At 34.0% G+C, this 23,059-nt stretch overlaps 1 protein-coding gene across 1 annotated transcript in view; it reads right to left on the minus strand.

Annotated features, from left to right (window-relative positions):
• Positions 1-23,059, minus strand: part of LOC129230089 (dynein axonemal heavy chain 7-like) — a 179,190-nt gene that overhangs the window by 48,154 nt on the left and 107,977 nt on the right. The window contains 5 exon segments of the mRNA XM_054864483.1: positions 3,101-3,315; positions 3,734-3,879; positions 14,668-14,815; positions 16,180-16,421; positions 17,535-17,675. Of these exon segments, the coding sequence (XP_054720458.1) occupies positions 3,101-3,315; positions 3,734-3,879; positions 14,668-14,815; positions 16,180-16,421; positions 17,535-17,675 (892 nt within the window).

The following is a 23,059-nucleotide window of genomic DNA, read 5'->3' on the forward strand; positions in this document are numbered from 1 at the left end:
AAGTCTAAAGCCATGAAATGTTTTAAAAGTTATTATTGCTCTATATACCAAGAGTTACCGGACCTTTGTTTCAGACACCTTTTGTTCGGACTGTTCAGCTTTCAAAACAAAGTACTGATCAATGTCAAGATTAGAAAATGATAATCCAAAAATGTGATTTTTTAAAATCAAGCCCAGAAATTTCACTCAAGTGTGCTCCTGCTTGCCAAAAGAATATCAGGTGTAAAGCTGTGAAAACAGTCAAAAATAGGATAACTTGTGTGATAACTGAACTACCTTCCAGATATCTTTGGTACCTTCAAGGGCGGATACAAGTGGGGGGGGGGGAGATGGGGGCGATTGCCTCCCCCCTTTGAGCCAAGAGATGAATAACCAGGCACCTACCGAAATTAACCAAAAAAAAAAAAAACCTAAAGAATATTAGCAAAACAAAATATTCTTCAGACGCAAAAGAACATTCTCTCTTGCCTTTATAGGAATAAGAATTTATAACATTCTTTTCTTTGTTGGGATTGAATTTTGGCTTGAAAATATGATGAAACAGAAACCTCAAGATCTTCACCAAAAAAGAAAAAGTCTAACGGGCTAAAATGCAAATCATAAAGGGGAAAGGCGGAAACATAACCTTCGCAATCAGACATTCAGAGCCGCCGATTTTTTGATGACGCCAGTCATTCTGTAGAGCGTCACTCTAGGAAACAGGGGGAAATGATCAGTCATTGTCTCTCTTGAATACTGGTTACATCTAACTTCCAAAAGTTGACAATGTCCAAAAGAAAACAAATCAATTTATTAGGATTTTTCAAGAAGAAAGGAGACGAAGAAAAAACCCATGAAACTAGTGAGCTACCAGATGTTGTTAGACAAGGTATGTTTATGTATTTTGTATTTATATATATATGTGTGTGTGTGTGTAATGTTTGTGTATGCACGAGCAAATCAGGATAAGACGCTAACTAGTAAGAGGTAAATAATAAAAATCTATCGCTCCCCCCCCCCCCCCGCTTCAGAAGTTTCTGGATCCGCCCTTGGGTACCTTACATAGTTACTATGCCAAATATTCAGAGAATATGGTATTTTCTTAAGAAATATTTAATAAATGACTTAATATTGTTTTAACTTTTAGGTCTAAAAGTGTTAGTCAATAATTGTACAATACCAGGCACTAAAATTATTTATGATTCATGCTTACCCCCATCAATCATGTTACAAATAAATAGTCATAAATTAGAGGTGCAGAACATAGCAAAGCACAAGTGTTTAGATGGCATAAAGAGCTTTTGTTCTAACGGAAAATGTGTTACTGTCAATTCTCTCAAAACTGAACAACTTTTAACTAACAATTTGACAGAATTTTGAGGATTTCCAGTCAGATTTGTTTACCTTTATAAGGGAAAATGATCACCATTACTTTCAAAGAAACAATTACTTACATGTAAAAAAAAAGGAAGATATGTTATAATACCCAACAAAACTATGCTACAAAGCAAGTATTCATGTTTCTCTCTAATAACCTTTGTTTTTTTTTAAAAATTTAGATCGTTTTTGTTTGCTTAAATTTTCTGTTAATAATTCATGTTTCAATTTTTTAGTGTCACTGTAAAACTATATTATATAGTTCCAGACATATAATGCCCAAATGATCAGATAATATGTGAATGGTGAAATGAGTCTTCAATCAATAAAAGACCTACTAAAAAGCTAGCATAAAAACGTTTCTGCTATGGCCACCTGACGTATGGCTTAAGTAAATCGTATAGCATAACATAAAAATAATTAAAATAATTTTAGTTAAAACTATATTTCATACAATTAAAAAGCTGGAATAATTACTAATTCTTTTTTTAAACATTTAACATTCAAAACATTAAATTCCAATTTAACTTTTAACTGTAAATTTGATTGTTTACATCTCGAACCGACAAAATTTAGCCAACTGCAGGTTTTGTTTCGGTGGATTTGAGAGAGTCGACTGTATTTGTTAAAATTTCTTTCTGCACAAAGGTATAATGGTTTACTGCTTAAATAGTCAAACTGCAGCACAAAGAGTTGTTGATAAATGTTTATAATGACATTCTATTGTTTTAAAATGTATACTTACTTTTTTTGTAATTTCTGGATTTGACACTATGAACAAAATAATAATGTACTGGGTAAAAATTATGCAAATCTCTTTGAAACATAAATAACAAAATATTTTACTGTGATCAAAAGTCAGTTACCAAAACATTATGCTGTTACCTCAGCCCCTTTCAACTCTTATTAAGTACTTGATTTAGCCTGTGTTAAGCCTTGGGTATGGTAACCTTTTTGATAGTTCATAATAATGGAATCTCTCGGAAAATAGCCTGAAAATATTAAAATAATTTCCAATTTGAAGAAATCTTTGATCTAGCATATGTGCTAGACCAAAGATTTTTTCTCAAGCAGAGGGGCCAGGGAAGTTGCCATGTCAGCATGAGCCTAAAAGTCATCTTCATTAATGGCTAAGAAAAAACTTACAGACCCTCATATGTGCTTAAAATAGAATTCCTAATATCTGTACCGCAGAGTCAGACTAACTAAAGTCAAAAATATGCGATTTTCCATTTATTAGTATGTTGTATGCAGAATTCAATTCTGTATGTTCAATAAGTCATATGAACATAATCCAAAAAAAATTCCTTTGTAATAATTTATCAATGCTAAAAGAGTGTCCAATCATTTGTATGCATCAAGCTTTCGTTTTCCCACTCTCCTCTAAAATAGCGATTATGTGACTTACTTTAGTCTGGCTCTGAGGCACAGATATATCCCATCACTTACAGACAAACATAAATTTCTTTTTAAAAAAAAATACTGCTTTGCTCTTAGCCAATGAAGAAATTTGTCTTTAAATTAATGTTCAGTGCTTAGTTGCTCATCCCGTTTTAATATTTTGAAAAATATAATATTTTTCTTTCACTCTCTTGAATGATATGAAGTTCAAGATTAAATATTTTCACTACCAATAGCTAGAGAAACTTTCATAAACCAATACACGTGTTACATAAAATGACTTACTTAAATCAGTACTGTACACTATTTAATGAAGCAAAATACAAGCATAAAAATCTATTACCTTGTTTAAAAGTTTGTCGAAGAAGTAAAGGTTCTAAAGAGGGATCCAGTTCTTCACCAATATTTTCAAGTAATACAGGTCTTCCAAGCTGCAGACAACTCTCTAGAATTCTTAAAATGTCTGCATCAGTCAATTTAACAACTGCGAGTTGATTATCTTTCTCCATATTTTTGATCCACTTGTTTGCTTGCCCTTGTGGGTCGATCATTAAGGGCCTTAAATGTTAATGCGATACATAAGTAAATCATATGCAAAATAATTAGGTTAATAAATATATAATTTCAATTAAATGTTACAGTTTCTTTTATAATGAGTTTCACAACATCATTTAAAGGAGAGTGTTAAACCTATTTCTTTAAGTTTCCAAACAATTTACCATGCTTTATGCATGCACATAAAGTTTCAGGTTAATATGACCAGTAGTTTTGTTTTAGAGTTAAAAATCATGACTTCAATTACAATTCACCCATACATATATACAATGCAACTACAGGTACATTACAAAATTTCCATCTGAATATAGGCGACTATCTTTTTAAGGGCAGGGTCATCAAACTCCAGTACAAAAACTGACAAGCACACACATATATACATTTGAATACTAAAATTACAAATAATAAACAATGTAAGTACCATCTCTTGGCATATTCTACAATAACTCCATTGTCAGTTGAGAATGCATCTCTCGGCAAGCCATTCAAATTCCAGAACTGTATTTTTACAGGGTTTCCAAGTGTATCCCCCAGAGAAAACGTTCTGGAGCATGGAATATTATGATTCTAAAATAATGTTGAGAATTAGTAAAGCCCTCATGAAAATGGACAAGAGCATTAAATATAACTATTGATAAAACTAAAGCAAAATTGTAATTTTCAAAGACAGTGCAAATTGTGGAGGTTCAGAAAATTAACATTAATAGTTAAAAGAATATTCATAAACAAAACCATACAATTGATAAGATTTCCTTTTTTTGAAATGTTTATTGTATTTAACTAACCTAAGTAAGAGTTATTAAAGAACGTATATATTTTCTATACGGAATATAAATTACAGCTCTACTACAATTTTTGAACACTGATATATTTGCATGCACGCACAATATAAACATACATTTACCTTTATATTTTTCAGTAACTGATTTTTATGAACAAATATACTTTAAAAAAGGATACTTTCAAATGAATTTAATAATCTAAATCTTTATATTTTGGCGGGGGTGCGGGGGGGGGGGGGGCTCATCCATCCAAATGGATTTGGAGCTCACAAGCCAGAACTGAATGAAAATATTGCTTAAAGCATAAGTTCACAAACCGTCATTTTAAATTCTAAATATAATTTTGTATTGGATATGATCCTTTACCTTGAAATATGACAAAGTTTAAACAAATTTGAGAGTAATTTTTTCTGCTGCTTATCCTGTTCATATTGTTTTAATGTTTTTTTTACCAGCAAAAAGGTCTGAGAGTCTACACTGATTAAAAGCTCGGGGGGGGAAAAAACATGTTATTTGAAAACAAGATTTTGGTGATAATTTAAATAATATTAAAGTAAAAAGCTTCAGATTTTTACACAATTTTAATGAGAGCAAAATTTGCAAATTACAAAAGATATATAACTAATCAAAAGGCTAAAAGTAAATTTAAAAATTATGTCAGAGCTGTGGCACTTAATCATTCGGTTACACTTCCCTTAAATATTTTTAAAAAAAGAAAAGAAAAAAACTCTTCAATAATAGTGGAATTAATTAATCAACAGCCAGTTTGACAGAAAATGTTGTACAGAAATTGTGACGAACACCTGATCTTCTCTCCCCCCTTTTCCCCTCATCGATCCACTTAAGTTTATCCACTTTGAACTGAATTAACAACTTTTCTATCTGAATTTTGAGATCAGATTCTAGTGATGCTTCGAGCCGCGAGTTGTGCGGCATTAACTCTGAATTATGTTTTGTTGAAATTTTCCGATTTTTTTTTCCTTAATTGTAGATATGTGTAAAAATGTAGTAACTTAGTTTAGTTTATCGAAGTTTTGCTTAGTCCTTTTTTCAGGCCTTTGATTAATATGAGTAAAGACATAAGTTTCAGCTAGAATTAACTGACCTACTGATGTAGAAAAGAACACAGACAACTTATAGCATAAAAAAGATAAAGAAGGTAAGCATTATTTGATTTGCTTACTTACTGAATTGAAATTTTATATTTTGATATCGTTTGTGAAAAAAATATAACCTTAACTAGTTCTTTCATATTTTAAAAGACCATTAACAGTTCAGGGTTCGTACTCAACTTCAGGAAAAAAAATGGAGTTTTGGAGAAGTAAAATGAGATTTTGAAGGAGTACTGATGGGCTGTCCTTAAATGATGTCGCACTTTTTTTCAACATACAGTAGAACCTCGATTATCCGAAGTAATTGGGACCGAACCTACTTCGGATAATCGAAAACTTCGGATAATCGAGAATTCATCTATAATCATCTAGTTTAATATGTAGAGTCGTCGTTCAACTGTTATGGCTATTTTTACTGTTAAAGAAATTAAAATTATAAATGAAAATAAATTTATTTCTGGAACAAAATTTACAATGGTTTAAATGGAAGTTTCATCTGGTGCAATTTCGCCGTCCTTTGCCGTGCAGCTCTATCCCGAAGTTTTCTTAAAATCATGAGTTCAGAGGAATCACACTGTTCCTGTTGTTCCAACCAAGCAAGACCTTTTGCAAAACTCTCAAATGCATCATTGTTACTTATCTTATTTGTTCCAGAATCATTCTCATCTTCATCATCATCATCTTCTTTTGGAGAATTCCAGACTTCTGCTATTAAGTCCTCATCATTGAGCAACTGGAAGCCTGCATCTTCCATGTCACAATTCAACCAATCTGTAATTTCTCTATCACCACAATTTTCAAAGCCTTTCATTGTGCTGAAAACGCTTGAAAACTCAGTAACAATTTCTTTCGCAGTGTCAGTAGCATTTTCATCTGTGCCACTTGAAAAATTCGGCAAAAGTTTTCTCCAACTTCGTCTTAGTGTCAATTGCGGCAAAGATTCCCACGCGTCACTGATCATATAAATGCAGTCTTTGATGTTGATAGTTTTCCAAAACTCAACTATTGAAACTGCACCAGATTCAGAATCTCCTTCAAAAAGTAATTTTCTGATAAACTGCTTTCGGTAACGTCGTTTTAAAGATTCTAAGACTCCCTGATCCATAGGCTGCAGCAGAGATGTTGTATTGGGGGGCAAAAATAAACACCGGATGTTACCAGATTTTAAAGAGTTATGTTCCGGATGAGCTGGACAGTTGTTGAATAACAGAAGCGCTCCATTCAAATGTTTTTTTTTCTTGCCAAGATTTCACTGCAGGCATGAAAATATCAAAAAACCACTTGGAAAACAAATTGGAATCCATCCAAGCATTTTTTTGATTTAAATAGTGTACAGGAAGAGCAGATCTGTTTACATTCTTAAAACATCTCGGATTCTTACTTTTCCCAACAACAGCTAGTTCAAGCTTGTGGGAACCCGATGTGTTGGAGCAGGCTAAAACAGTGACCCTATCTTTCATTCGTTTCCTTCCGGGAGCAGAAGTTTCATTTACCGCAACTTAAGTTTTTTCAGGAAGGGCCTTCCAATACAGTCCGGTTTCATCGCAGTTGTAAATTTGATCTGGGGATAAATTCTCATCTCTTATCAAATCTTCAATCTTTGCAACATGAATCAACTGCTGCGACATTTCCAGACAATTTTTCCCCCTCGATATTGAGTTGCTTTACACCATGGCGAATTTTGAATTTCTCTAACCAGCCACTACTGGCTTTGAAGTCATCAGAACCACCAAGCTTCGAGTTGAGAATCAAAGCTTTTTCTTGAATCATTGGTCCAGATAGGGGTATTCCTTCACATCTTTTCTGCACAAACCATTTGTACAAAGTCGCATCTAAATCTGTATGATCGGCTAATTTCATTGTTTTTCGGAATTTGGCACCTTTTGTGATATCAAACTCAGCAAAACACTTTTTTATTTTTTCCAAGTTTCTTTTCATTTCGCTCACGGTTGACACACCAACGTGAAACTCTTTCGCAAGTTTTGTAACAGCTTCACCAGATTCTAGTCTCGTTACAATATCATATTTTTCCTCTATGGTTAATACGATTCTTTTTCTCTTAATGGAAGCCATCATAAAGAAGAAAACATGAGTTTCAAAAATAAGAAAAACAATGCGTTAGTTCTATCAGATCCCCCGGCAGGTCAAAACTACCAACTTCACTGATAGCACTCAAGAAAATTCTGATCGAAAATGTAGGAGCAGAAAAAGAGAACCCACAGATTAGCACGAAATTTCCGGGAAATTTCGAATTCTGGACAGCTGCCCAGCCCAACGCGACAGAGAACAGCAAACGGGTTTTCCTTCTTTTCCCTTTTCCTGGAATATGTTCACAAAGGATAAGTGACACAGAGTGACCTCCCCCTTTTCAAATTCTGCTGCGAAGAAAACTTCTCTGCTCTTGAGATTACAAAAGAGGTGATTCTTTGCACTTGCTTACAATCAGACGGTGCAATAACATTTGATTGTTCTGGGCCTCGGCAGTATGACCTTCCAAATTTCGAAATGACATGTGTTTTTGTTTAGAACAGGAACGCTTGAAAGTAGGGGAGAGTATACTCATACCAAGAATTGAGCTAGTGAGAAGGAATTCCAAACTATTTATCTGCACTCGTAGTTTGGAAAAAACAGCTGACATGCAAAAGAAATGTGGGGAGAAAAAATTTAAAAATGGATGTTCGTTTAGAGAAAATTTTAGATAATAATAGGAAAAAAAAAAAGAGAATTGAAACCGACTTCGGTTAACGGAGAGTTTCGGATAAGAGAGGTTCTACTGCATTTGACCCTCTTCCCCTTTATCACAAAGTGTCACACTTCACCTACTCCCACCTCTTGTGTGTGTCACATGCCATATTTTTTTACTTTCTTCTATATCTAATATATAGAAGAAAGTATTGGATTCGTGCAAATTTTCGAATTTCGAATTTTGACGGATTCGAACGTTTTGAGGTGTGCTGAGTTCATTTCGACCATTTTTGGAAAATGTCTGTCTGTCTGTGTGTGTGTGTGTATGTGTGTGTGTATGTATGTATGTGTGTGTGTATGTATGTGTGTCACGTCTGTGTGTGACCAGTTTTTTGTGGCCGCTCTACAACAAAAACTACCGCATGAAATCGAACGAAATTTAGTACACATATGTGCCCCTATGTGAACTTGTGCCCATTAGTTTTTGGCGCGAATTCCTCCAAGGGGGGTGGAGAAATGGGACGTTTTTCGAGTTACGCATGCTTGCTATTCCTCAGGAAGTAACTGGCGGAATCAAACAAAATTTGGTCCATATGTTGGTATTAACAGGAACAGGTGCTGATTCAATTTTGGTGTCAATAACTCAAACGGGGGTTGAGCTATAGAACGTTTTTTGTCGTCAATTGTGACTGCTGTATCTCAAGAAATAATGAACGGAATGAAAGAAAAATTTATCGGCAAGTAGCCCTTAGTGGGTATAAGAACTGATTTTATTTTTGTGTCAACAGCTAAAAAGGGGGTAGCGCAATCACCCGTTCTTTTTTTCCATTTTGAGTGCCCTATCTCAAGAAGTAATGCTACGTTCTGGTTGAAATTTGGAATATATGTGAATCCATATGTAAACAGGCTTTGGTTCAATTTTGACGCCGATCGCTCTAAGAGGTGTTGATTTTTTTTTTTTTTTTTTGCGAATAAAAAATATTTTTATTAATGCAACAATAAGAAAGATAAATCGTAATAGATTGTCGTCTGCGTATTTCTCGTGATTTTAATTGCATGGAAATGATCGGAAATATTATCTCAATGATTTAAAATTTTTAACTGTTGCCATCTTATGTTTGTTAACAAATAAAATATTTGTAATTAATTCAAGCAAGGCTTTTAAAATAACTTTCAATTTTCGCTCTTTGCTTTGCTTTTGCAATAATTCAGACATTGGGATGGTCGTCAAGTTTTTGCATGTAGTAGGGGGGCATACTACATTCCGTGGGAAATTTCGGGAGGAAATTGTGAGACCAATTTTATTATATTCCTTATGGCCTGTGTAACTATGCCTCACCGGGTGTTTTGCTTGAATTTGTGTCAGATGGCCTGTATGACGTCATCAATCCAAGATGGCGGCTGTAATGAGTTTTTGCAATGATGACTCAATTTTTGGGTATTTTGTGATAATTTTCTGGTGAATTTGCTTGATTAATATTTTATTACTTTTCTTATTATAAGTTGAAAGTAAAATACTTAATTTATTTGTTTATTAACTCATTTAAAAAAAATTCTGAAGTCTAAATTTTTGACTTTGGCATTCAGAATAAGCTTGTTTAAAAGTACCTCGGGTGAGTTTTTGCAGTTACAAATACTGTTAATTTTCAGGTTTAAATCATTAAACATTAGTACAGTCGAACCGCGTTAATTCGGACACGCTTATAACGAATTACTACTAAAGCGAACTACATTTACGATCCCTGTCCTAATGTACTTACAATTAAACTATTTTTTTTTTCAAATAAAACGAGCTACTGTTGAGACAAATTCACTTTTAAAGTCCATTTGAGTTCGTTTTAACAAGGTTCGACTGTATAATCGTTTAACAGAATTCCTTATAACATCTATAATTACGCCTTAGAAGCTTTTCTTGCATCTCTTAGAACGCACGTTTCATTTCATCAACGAAACTTACGTTCATGCAGAAACTGGTACATGTAACTAAATATATTTTAGGGGAAAATTTACCAACAGTAATCACCATGGATATTGGATTATACAAACCAGTTTTAAAACTTGCCCTGTCAAACAAAAACTTGTACAGGTTTGACGACAATTTTACCGAGTTATACAGTGAATCTATAGTGTCAAAAATTCTTTCAGGAGAGTGTGTTACATGGGCTACAGAAGCACATTCTGCATTAAGAATTGCACCATTTAAATGTTACCCTCGATGCTTTTTATACACACAATGAAGAAATGGAATTTCAATGTGATGATAGAGTGCAAAATTAATTGCTTTCAAGAAAAAAAGTATGGTGAAATAAAAAAACTTGCCTCAAATATAATGCAGATATTACTAGATTCTAAAATACATTAAAAAATGAAAGATTTGAGGACACAGAATCAATTGGAAGACCAACATTTAAACTTGCTTTGTTACACATGCATATGATGGATACCATGTTACTTTTATACTGTCTGTTAGATCAGGAAATTGGGAATTAAACATTTCTTCATTCGAAGGTTTCGTTCCCTATTTCTTTGCTTTGGATTTAACAAATAATGCAAGTATGATATCATGATACTTGACTAATATGAAGCGTCTGAAAGTAAGCAACAAAATCTTCGGAATGAATTCATGGAAGGCAATTGGGCTGTTAAGAAGTCTTTTGTACCGTTTTGTGCTTTAGGGTCAGACGAAGCTTTGGAGCAAGAGAAAAGGAGTATGAAAGTAATGGGTAGAATAGTAAATACATAACTCAATAGAAAAATAGTTTAGCGTTAAAGAGTAAACATTATCATTTTACAGGTTCAAGAGGAAAGCGACTACATGAAGATGTGCAATGTTTATATAGTGCCATCAGAGTATCAACAAGCCCTATAATATATAAAGGAAGTGAATTTATTAACACAACAAAGTCTGAACATAATGAAGCCATACAAACAGGCATTTTAAGCAAAGGCCGTGACATGTACGCCACTTTCAAACGAGAGAGAATTAAAACTGAAAACACGAATTTCTATGCCCCAATGAAAAAAGAAAAGCTAAATCTATGAAGAGAATCTTGCAGTGTTGCTGTTCTTTATGGAATGGCACAGCTACAATCATAGAAAACAAGCAAGTGAAAACATGTAATGATTTAGCTGCAGAATTTAATAATAAGATCAAGGAAATTCCTTTAAATTACTCGTATGATGAAACACACTTGACACATACATTGAAAACTCGCTAAAATCTGCCAATCTGTAATGCGGAAAAAAGAAGTACATTAACACCCATTGAGTTTAAAATAACCAATTGTACTAATATTAAAAACGTATATATGAAGACCCTACTTTCTCATGTAAAAATAAAGGATAACTTAACAGCTTATCTGGCGAATAAAGCGTTAATATACACACGTAGCATTGAAAAAAACCTAATCGTTAGCTGGAGAAATGAATCTAAATCATCATTAAAAGGTGATGTGACTGCGCCGCAAAGCAGTCATGAAGAGGCGGTTGTTAAAATAGTACGTACTGAACTATCTTCATGCTTCTAGAGAAAAAGTAACTAGTGCTCATATATATTCGCTCGACCCCGATGTATTTTTGCTAGCATTGTTCTGGTTAAAATCATGTCACTGTCCATGCACATTTTTGTCTGTGGTAGGTAGCAACCGAAGAATGACCAGCATTATGACCGCATTAGGACTAGATAAAACAAGAGGAATATTATGACTCTATGCTCTGTCAGGAAGTAATATAACAAGCTCACTTGCTTAGAAGGGAAAACTTTCTTTTTGAAAAATATATAAGACGCCTGACAAAGATACTCTCAACGCTCTGACTCATCTGGGGGTCAATTGAAGAATTCGGTACAAATGATAAAATTGTTATTAAAAGAAGGCTTTATTTGTTCCGTATATGTGCAGCTGACAAATATTTCTCATATTGGAGAATTTCTTTGGTTCATGTTTTTCAAGCAGGAGACTCAAAATGAAAATTTATCTCCTGCAAAAGCATCTTTGTCCCCTTACATTTTAAGAGTGCATTATCAGCAGGGCCCGACTAACTAAATGTGAGGCCCAAGGCCCACAATGCTTTGGAGGCCCCTCCTCTCTATTCTATCACCTTAAGTCAATGCAAAAAAATGTTTAACAATATTTTAGAGGTATGTTTTCAAATAAAAAATCATTAACTTTCATTATTTTCACAAAAATGCATGATTTTTTAATGATAATGCATAAATTTTTAAAAAATAGGAGCCCTGAGGAAGATGGGGCCCCAGGCCCAGACCTAGTTGGCTAGTGCGGTAATCAGGCCCTGATTATCAAGTATTGGAACGACATCTGGCTGACCAGCAGCACCCGAATTTAACATCACCGTCAGACTTTGGATGGGAAGAGAAAGACAACTTCTATGTTCCAGTTAAGTGTACACTTTTTTGTGCTTCTGAATCCATTTTAAAACTAGTTCAATGAAACTGCGTAAAGGGAAAATGCATTGTTTCATGTAAATGCAAATCTCAAATATGTCATGCACTGAACTTTGTGTGTGAAGATGATGAAGACTTATGTGAAAATCATAGCCAACAAAGCGATATTTGATAACGCTTCTGATGAAGATCTTTAAGTAAGAACTGTTTGTTTACCTTTAAATCTATATTTTGAATTAAAATCAGAGTTTAGATAATTAAATCAATCATTCATTACTTGAGTACATAAATAAAATTATCATTATATCTAATATTAAGCAACGGAAGTTGAAATTTTTTTCAGCATTGAAAGAATAAATGCTTCTTATGACCCCGAAACGCGTGTATGCAAATTATTTTACAGGTTTTTTGGAATAATAAATTTGATTTTATCGTACAAGCTTTCCAAAATGTTTTTTAACTGTTACTGGTTACTAAAAATCTGCATCTAAACAAAACAAAAAAAAAACAACTAAATGAATAACTTATTTTAAATTAGCAATTAGTTTTCAAATTTGAAATATAATAGTAATAAAATGTTAAATATATAAGATAAGTTGAAAAAATGTCATAATATGCCTCAAAAATCAGTTAAAATCGAAAATTTTCATGAATATCTAGTGCAGCCGCCATCTTGGATTCATGACGTCACACAGGCCATCTGACACAAGTTCAAGCAAAACACCCGGTGAGACATAGTTATATAGGCCATAAGGAATGTATTAAAATTGGTCTCGTAATTTCCTCACGAAATTTCCCACGGAGGGTATTTTTCCTTAAGTATGCAACTGGACTAATGTGTAATTTTGTTTTCATTGGGAATATTGCTTCCTCGTCAAGCATGGGGAGGGATCAGAAAAAAAAAAGAAAAATATAGAAGAAAGTTTCGTGATGGCCACAACATACTAGTTAAACATATTGTTATAATAACTTAATGTCACTTTTTGTCACCCTCTCTCTTCCCCAAGTCAATTTCATGAACCCGTCTCCTCCTCAAGGTATGACATCACTTGTGGATGACCCTTTTTACAATATCATAACTGGGATTTACTAAACAATTGTTTTTTTAACACAATCACTTAATATAGTACATTTACTTATGTATTTTTAAATATTTAAATAATAATTTGACAAACTGAATTTTGCAGCGGAGAGTGTGGTGAAGGGAAAAGCAATAATCATAAAACTTGAAAAAATAGCCAAGCACCATTTAAGCATGGTTTACTTCATTTATGAAATGTCTTAGTCATCTAATAATATTTTCACCTTCAACTTTTACGACTTCTATGATCAATTTGTGAATCACATCCTTAGGAAAAAAATAATTTTATGAAATTACTACTTCAAAATCGTCCTTATACGTTCGTCCCTGAAGTGACGTTAAGTTGTTGATCAAAGTATTTTAAGTTACTGTAATCGACGAAAATTATGTATTCTTGAATTTAAAAAGAAGGAGTTTTGAAGGAGTTAAAGCCAAAATGGAGGAGTTTGAAGGGCCTTTCAAAAAATTTCATAAATGAAGGAGTATTGGAGGAGGTTCAAAGGAGCGTAAGAACCCTGCAGTTTTTTCTTCAGTAAAAAAAAATATTGTTACCCCAGAACAACAGTAGGATATCTTACTGTTATTCCTGGGATTAAATGTCTTACTGTTGCTCTGAGGCCACGATATATGTGCAGTGTCCTGATTGTAATGATGTCAGGAATCAAACTTAACAAGAAATAAAAAAAAAAACTATTTTGAACTTTAAACGTATTTAAAGAACATGAAATGAAACATTAAACCAAGAAAAGTCAAAATAGTTTTCATTTGAAAATTGAACTAATTTGCACATGCAAAAAAGCAGAAAAGACGAATGTCTGAGCTCCATGAAGAAAATAGATTAAATTGTAGAACATTAACTCAGTTCAATTTTACAATAGAGTAACAGTGTTGTATAGTTTGGTTCACATGGTGTTGCGGCAGCGGGTTTGCGGGTTTCGGTGTAGACATTTAAATATTGGATTACTAGCAGTTTTGTGAATTCAAGTTCTTCCTGAGAACAAAAGAAAAGAGAATGCACATATTTTATTTAAAAACAACAAAATAGAAACACACATATATATATAGATAGATATTTCTCATAGTTATGAGGAATGGTGGCAATTTTCAAAGCCTGACCAACTTAAATGATGGGTCTGGCTATGTGATTAAGTTTATTCCTCTAAAAAACAACTGTTTTTACCCCATTCTTTTTTAAACACTAAGATTACCATACAAAATTAAAAAATGGCTTCTTTGTTTCTTCTGTTGATTGCATGAAAGATTATTTAATTGGCATTCTTAAAGATATCTTACCAAACAATGTTTAACCCAATCACTGATACATAGGTTTCGATACAACGACGTATAAGGGCCAAGATAAGCTATTACAGCAGATGCAAGCAGAACATCTCCAGGCAAATTGTCATATTTTATCTTAAGATTTTCTGCTTCATTAGCCCACCTGAAAAAAAGGAAAAACTAATGTAAAATCAATGCGAAAAATTGTTAACACAAATACAAATAAAAATCAACAAAAATTAACAATAATAAGAAGAGAAGATGCAGACAAGCACATTTCAAAGCAGAATGAAACTAAAAGAAAGATGTGTTCAGAAGCAATTGGATTTATTTTCAGCATACATCCTTCTTACTAATTTTATAAATCCCAAAGTGAGTTTGTTTGTTTGTAATGTTTTTATGCCTAAACTACACAGCATATCACTATGAAATTTTGTACTAACACTGTCAGGGGTGCAAAATGGAACATAGGGTACTTTTTATCCAGAAAAAAAAAGTACCGACACAAAAGCACATTTCAATAGCATGTTTTTACTAAATTATTGATAGATATTTTTTATTTAAAAAATTAAAAAATGCGATATTTTAAAGTTTTATTTAAAAAAAAATCAGACATTTTTAAGAAACAACTCCACAAAAAACAGAACAATATCTTTTAGTAAGAGAGCTATGAGAGTAACACATTTTATGTGACATTGGCAAACAGTAAAGCGTACATTTCCTAAAACTTGGGTTTATCAATAGATCTATTTCAAACAAATCTAAAGAAGTTCTTCTGCCCTTATATAGAAGTTTGGTAAGACCCCATTTGGAGTATGCTGTTCAGTTTTGGTCTCCTTATCTTAAGAAAGACATTAATGTATTGGAAAGGGTTCAAAGGCGGGCTACAAGGCTAATAAGTGGACTTTCCCACTTAGATTATGATTCCAGGCTTAGAAGACTAAAAATGTACAGTCTTGAGCAAAGAAGAGACTGAGGGGACATGATTCAGCTGTTTAAATTTATTAAAACGAATGATGTTACGGGGCTAAAGTTTAGCACTGAAAACAGGACAAGGGGTCATTGTTTTAAGCTATTTAAATCTCAGGCTAACATGGATATTAGGAAAAATTATTATTTTAGCAGGGTAGTGGAACCTTGGAACAGCTTACCGGAAGAGGTGGTAATGAGCAAAGGAGTAGACAGTTTTAAGAAGGTCATTGATCTTCACTGGGGATTGTAAATTGACTAGGACCAGTCTAGCTGGGCCCAGAGCCTGTTGCTGGTCGTCACTTTTGTATTTGTATTTGTATTTGTTAGTCAATAAATACTTTAGCTCCTTAGAACTTCATATTTCTTCAAGCTATTTCGGGTATATAAATAATGAAATACTGAAAAACAAGAAAAGAACTAGACCATAATTATGAAGAAGAAATATGGGACTTGGACTTGTCAGGCATGGAAGAGTTTCCAAAGTAAAAAACCCAATGTCCAGTGATTCATGCATTTCTAAAAAATATTTCCAATAAATAATGAATTTCACAGTACCTGATTCTTTCTCCGCCAAGTCCACCAATCAATTTCTCTGCTCTTTTCAAGTTCCTTTCACATGTGGCAGCTTGATTTTCCAAGTCTTTTTTCTTTTGTATTGATTGGTCACATTCATTTCTTAGATTGGCTAACTTTTGTTCCAATGCAGAAAGCTCAGCTTGTTTTTCCCCCAACAATTTCATAATGACTTCAAGTTGTTGCTCTGCTTCAGCTAGTTTTTCTTTTTTCGGGGCAACAATCTAAATTAAATCATACAGAAAATATGAATTCAAGAATCCTAAAATATGCAACATAAATGAGAGCTTCGTCATACTTAATACGTAAATAAAATTAGACTTTCGATAAATGAATACAAAAACTTTTTTTTAATATAAAACTCATTTGTGCAATAATATATATCAATATGCTTTTTTTTTCTTTTTGAAAATTACATTTTGACTTGAGGTTACAGTTTCAACAATAAAGTCCTTAGGTGCGGTTTTTTTTTTGAAAATTAAAAACAAGATTTCTATAAAACTAATTTAACAAAGTTATCAAAACAGAGAAAATCAATTCTTTAGTTACATATATAAACATAGTACTATTATTTATAGCCTAAGTTATTGTTTGTTGTTGATAAATACAGGCATTTATTTAACATAATATTCTTCATTATTATTAAACATAATGTTCTTGGGCATTGGAAGTTTCAGGAATTAAAACAAATTATGATGGTGTCTAAAACTAATACAATAACGATTGATATTAGGTAAACTGAATTTGCTTTTTTTCTTTTTTCAGTTTTTTTTATTTTTTTCTTAACTTGTTTTTCAAAATTGTTTGTTATATTGATTGCTGCTTTGTTCTCCCTAAGTAAAATGTTAAAGAACCTGATGAAATGTACAGCCTAAAATACGATTGCAGCTAGAAACCTAGTAAGATAACATTTAACCCCTCTTTTGAGTTTTGTACAAGTGACCATTTATTGTAAACTGATAAATTGAATTTTCTCTGCAAGACACAAAAAGCATTAACTTGAAATAAAGAGTTTTGATGAAGAAACTTTGAATATGTATGCAATTAAGCAGTGTATCAATGGAAAAATACTTCTTGCAGTGGGGAAATTTAACATTGCTCCTATAGGAATTTTATTTGTTCTATAGATTTATATTCCAACAAGGGTATTCAACTGCATGTTACTTAAAAGGTGGGGATGACTGTATTAGCAATAATGCAGACACTGACAGAATATGATCTTCCTAAAAGAAACCTATTGTATGGGAATAGCAAAAATTCAGGAAGCTCATTCTGAGTTAAATTGAAATGTTCTCTTTCATATTTGGGCAAAATCTAAATGAAAACTCATTTTGTACCTTTGCTGTTCTATCATATATTTCCATTGCAAGAACCCATCTACAAAGTCCTTCAGCAGCTGATGATGCTTTTGCAACATTTACAGGATCAAATTCAGGTAAACCTACATATTCAGTGCGAATTTTTTCCATAATTGTTGGCTGTAGTAGAAAAAGATCAGTGTTGACCAGACATTAATAAAGCATTTGAAGCATACATTCATTGAAAAAAAAAAAAAAACATTGATTGTTTCAGTGAAACCTGATTCAGTGATACATATAAACAACACAGAACAAACTTTCAACATAAATTGTATACCAATGTTATGTTGTTATGAAGAGCTTTATCAATACATATAGATTCAAGCTTCAGTGGTGTAAGTCACCAAGACATGTCAAAAAAGAGTCAAAGCTTCATTTGTATGACTTAAATACTTGAATCCTTATGCTAGCATTTTTAAGCATTGATAAAGTCTATGTAGTTTTATTTGAAAGTTTGTGTGTTACAACTTTTTTTCATATTAATTGCTGTGCATAAAAAATTTTAAATATGTTAAAGTCAATTTTTTTTAAACATAAAGTAATTTTTTGAGAAATATATAGCTACTATGCAAATTAACATTTCAACAGCAATAACTTGAGGGAACAAAAAAAAAAGAAAAAAAAAAGTGAAATACATTGCAGATAGCATATCCATAAAGTAAAGGATAATTAAATATTCATATTTTAGCAATGATTAGTGTTTTGGAACCGAGTCTTTTTTTCAATATGAATTAAAATACAGTAAGTAATTCACACAACTGCTAGCAATATTATTTTGATGCTGATATTTTACGTAAATCAAAAACGGAACTAGCAAAAAAAGTAACAAGTGCCTCATTTGTTTTGGATAAAAAATTTATAACCTCTCTAAGTATCATGCACACATCAACTGAATTATATATAGTCAATTTGCGATAACTCAAATCTAAAGGAATCGACGAAAAACTTCGACTTATTAAAAGTTCAACTTACAGCTAGATTCGGTTTTCGACATTTTAATGTAAAAAACCATAAAATATTTTAACTAATATGTACATATAACAAACAAAATTACAGAACTTTGCACAATATGTACAATATGTAGTTTCTTCATGAAGGGTTCTGAAAGTGAAGTTGTGTCTGGTCTTTAACTTCTCCAGCCATCCAGCACTGGTATAGAAATTTTCCATGCTCAGTAATATAGCAAAATTCGCTGCTTTCTCATGCAGCAAATACCCATTTATAGGAATGGAACGGCTTTGATTTCGATATTGTTGGAACCATTTGAATTGAGCTGATTCTACTTCAGGAAAGGTGCATATCTTCATTCGTTTCAAATTCAGATTCATGGATTTGTACCGTTTTTGAAGAATCTTTCTTTTTGGTAGTTGGATTCCTTTCAATGTCATAAATAAGATTCACTTTACTTTCTAAATCTAAGGTTTTTAGCTTTCGCTTAGACATCTTTAATAATAAAGACAAATCCTCTCTCTCTAAGGAGCTTATCAGCAAATGATCAAACTAAAGAATGAAGGGGAACGCATCCTAACTTAGGTCAGCGTTTGAATAAAGGTACAATCAGTTGAGTTGATAGCTTGACAGCTTAAAAGCAGATTCGTAGTCCAGCAACATGGCTAAAAGTAAACAGTACAGTACAACAAAAGAAAACAAGCTATTCTCATTTCCACACGTGAAACTCCTGTATCTCACATTGACTCAACAGGTGTTCTCCTTGCTTTAGAAATCTAATCTGAAGGAATTGCAAGTGAAGGTGAATGAATTTTTCTCTGATAGTCACTTGTTTCTTTCTTCCTTTTTTTCATTCTTCTGAAATACATTTCAAGTTGTCTTTGAAAAAAACTTAGAGTTATAGGAAGTTAACTTTGAGATATTGAGAATAATTAGCATGGAATAAAAGACAAAGGGATCGGGACTTGATAAAAACTTCGAGTTAAAGTAGTATTCGAGTTATCAGACTTTGAGTTATCGCAAATTGACTGTATATATATATATATATATATATATATATATATATATATATATATATATATATATATATATATATATACACACTAAAGAGCCATTACATTATGACCACCCTGCTAATAACATGTAGGAACATCTTTAGCCCTCAAAACTGCTAGCACCCAGCGTGGCATCGATTCTAAAAGGTGCTGATAGGTAGTCTGAGGTATCTGGTACCAAGCACTCACCAACTGGTCCTGCAATTCTCACACATTACGTGGGGGTAGCAAAGCAGCACCAATTTGGTTTTCCAAGTAGGATCATAGATGCTCTATTGGATTAATGTCAGGTAAGTGTAGGGACCAAGGCATGACTTGAAAGTCACTGGAATGTTTCTCGAAGCAATCTATGATGACTTGACCCTTATGAGGTGGTGCATTATTCTGTTGGTAACACCATCGCCAGCAGGAAAAACTGTTGCCATGAATGGGTGAACCTGGTCTGCAACTATGTTCAAGTAGCTCACAGACGTCAAGAATTATTCTACGGGGATTATGGGACCTAATGTGCTCCATGAAAACATTGCCCACGCCATAATACCCCTGCCACCGGCTTGTATCCGTTCAACTGTGCATCCGGGAGCCAGGGATTTCTTTGGAAATCGGCATATTCTCACACGCCTGTCGAGGTGATGGACCAAGAAACGTGATTCGTCGGACCATGCAACCTTCTTCCATTCCTCTAGTGTCCAATTCCGATGTTTCTTGGCCCATTGTAGCTGCATCTGGCGATGACGTTTCATCAGTGCAGGAACATGCTTTCGGCCTCCAGCTGCGCAGGCTCATACGCAGCAATGTACGCTGCACAGTGTGTTGAGAAACACTGTCTGGGTCACCTCTGTTGTAGCTGGTGGTGATTTCGACTGTTGTAGCTCTCGTTCACGGCGAACAATGCGTAGCAATCTCTGCTCTCCTCTGGAATCAATGCACCATGGACGACACACTGTGGCCGGCGACTTGCAGTTTCACCATCCCTGCACCATTTTTGATATGTGGTCACAACAACTGCACGTGAACAGGCCACTTTACAGATGTTCCCAGTCGCAGAGCCATAACGATTTGAACTTTCCCGAAGTATGATAAATCAGCTGCTCTTCCCATTATGTTGCTAATCCCACTATGTTTAGAAAAACAATGCATACCCGCTTTATAAACTCCAATATCAGCCGCGCACGCGCAGTGGTTCTGCTCCTGGGCGAGCCCATTGCTATAGATAGAGGATGGTCATAATGTAATGGCTCGTCGGCGTATATATATATATGTGTGTGTGTGTGTAAGAAAAATCCTAATGTTCCTCTAAAATTCATATGTATATACAGTCGAACTCATTTATAAGGAGGCTTGATTAACGAGGACCCGGATTCAGCGAGAAAGTAAAAAATATTTAGTTCGCACAATATTAAATCTATGGGAGCATAACTCACTATTAAGGAGCAGACCCCGCCTAAAGTGAGCAATGTTTTTATTATTCATAAAATTTCTATTGACTTACAGCTCAACTTATCCTTTTTGGGAAAAATTCCTTTCACATTCTGAAATCAACCTAAAGTTATAGATGATTCATAGATCCTGAACAAGTGGTGACAGTCTTTTTTTCAAAATTTATTGCAGACAGCATTTGAAAATTATCTTTTTCGAGAATACAATAACTCAAATTCGAGCAAATGCAGTTGGGGAAAAAAAACAGAAAGAAAGTGAGGAAAATAACAACAAATAAGAAGAATTAGAAGCTGAACCATCCCCAACAAACTTGAAGGCTTTTGATGTGCAGAAAAACATTTTAACTCTTTTCGAAGTCATGCATACAAATGAAGGTCTCACTCAAGCTATGAGCATTCCTCGAAAAACAATAATACAAGAAAGAGACAATAAGCCAGTTCAAAGTAAACTAACCAATTTCAATGGTACTGTACAAAAATAAAAAAGGAACTAAGGAAACGTGTGTGAATCTTCTTGATTTTTTTTTGAAAACTAGTTTTTTTTTAGCGAGCACTCAGTTATAACGAGCAAGTTTCATGGTCCTTTCACGCTCGTTATAAGCGAGTTCGATCGTACTTATGAAATGATAAAACATTCATTAATAGCCCAGTGGTTGGGGAGTTAAAAACGGAAGTAATTGGTGGAAAGCTGGAAATTGCTTTAATCTATGCTGTATGGGTCTGGAATGACCATACAAAGTTTCTCATCTTCTACTAAGTGAGCTTTAGCCGTTACGGCCAAATTAGTGCCAAAAAACACCTTTTTTTTTCATTAATATAACAATATCTCAAAAATAATTCTTACAATGGTCATACATATACATCTACAACATATATCTTTGTTAAATACTAAGTGCACAACTTAATTTTAAAGTTTGGCTAAAATCACTAGTCAAGCGATTCAAGCCAGAACATATCTTTCCCACTCCCACCGGCCCTCCCCGAGACTCCCTGGAATAGAATGTTGCAACACCAAAACACACGGCGGTGCTTTTCTACCTATGTGTGATATAGTAATCACATATATTTTCATAGATTCGCGTTTTTATTTCATGTGTTCGCATTTTCGGATTTTCTAATTTAATGGCGTCTTTTCTGAGTTTTTGGCGGCCATGTTTTCCCTTCTTCTTCCCGCGATGCGTTGTCTCCCACCTTTTTCGCTCATTGGCCGTAGGCGTGGTCTTGTTAGGTGATGTCATTTTCCTGCGTTCCCATTTGCTGCGCTAAGTGACGCCGCGTATGAATATCTGCTTTTCACGCGACCACGTGGGTTTTTAGCTGGGATGTCTCAAAAAATTTTCGTGAGGAGTCGAGTGCTAGCGGTGATATGTGATGGAGTGTTGTGTCGTGAGGAGCGCGGATGCTTGACCTGTGAAGGGTCGTACGAAATGGCGACGACAGCGATATGAAATCTTGATGCATCTGCTTGCAAAACGATGTGAATTGTGATGTAATTACACAGGAGCCATGGAGCCCTGTTTCTTTCAACAAATGACAGTTTAGTTCCAAATTTGATCTAGTATTTAACCAAGAGTTTACAAAAAAAAAAGAAAAATGTTCGCGTTCACGTGGAAGTAGCTCCAATCCTGCACGGATGAAAATCAAGTTTTTTCACATTGTGACCCTTGCATAAGATCGAAGAGGCAGATGATGTACCTGTATATGGTAAGACCATGATAGTAGAAGCGGTTTGTGCGGTCGACATGAATTTAGTTCTGACTCCCGCTGCGCCATTTTCTCCGTGAGTAATGAAGCTTTCTCAGTCATCGCCGTGGTATAGTAGCCAGCTCCATGTGGGTTTTACATCATCTCCCTCTCTGATGTCACTATGGTGAATTCTTTTGCTGCAACAACAGGCCGCACCCTTTTTTAGTCTCCCTTTGTGCGATGCACATCCCTCTGCTGTGACAACCTGATTCCCTGCAATAGACTGGACTTAGAACTTAACCTACCTTAATTTTTTTTACATTTTAATCTTTTATATTCCATTCCACGTGCTGCAAAGTTTTGATAACTCCGCGGG

This window comes from Uloborus diversus, chromosome 9, assembly GCF_026930045.1.
Source record: "Uloborus diversus isolate 005 chromosome 9, Udiv.v.3.1, whole genome shotgun sequence".
Lineage (NCBI taxonomy): Eukaryota > Metazoa > Arthropoda > Arachnida > Araneae > Uloboridae > Uloborus > Uloborus diversus.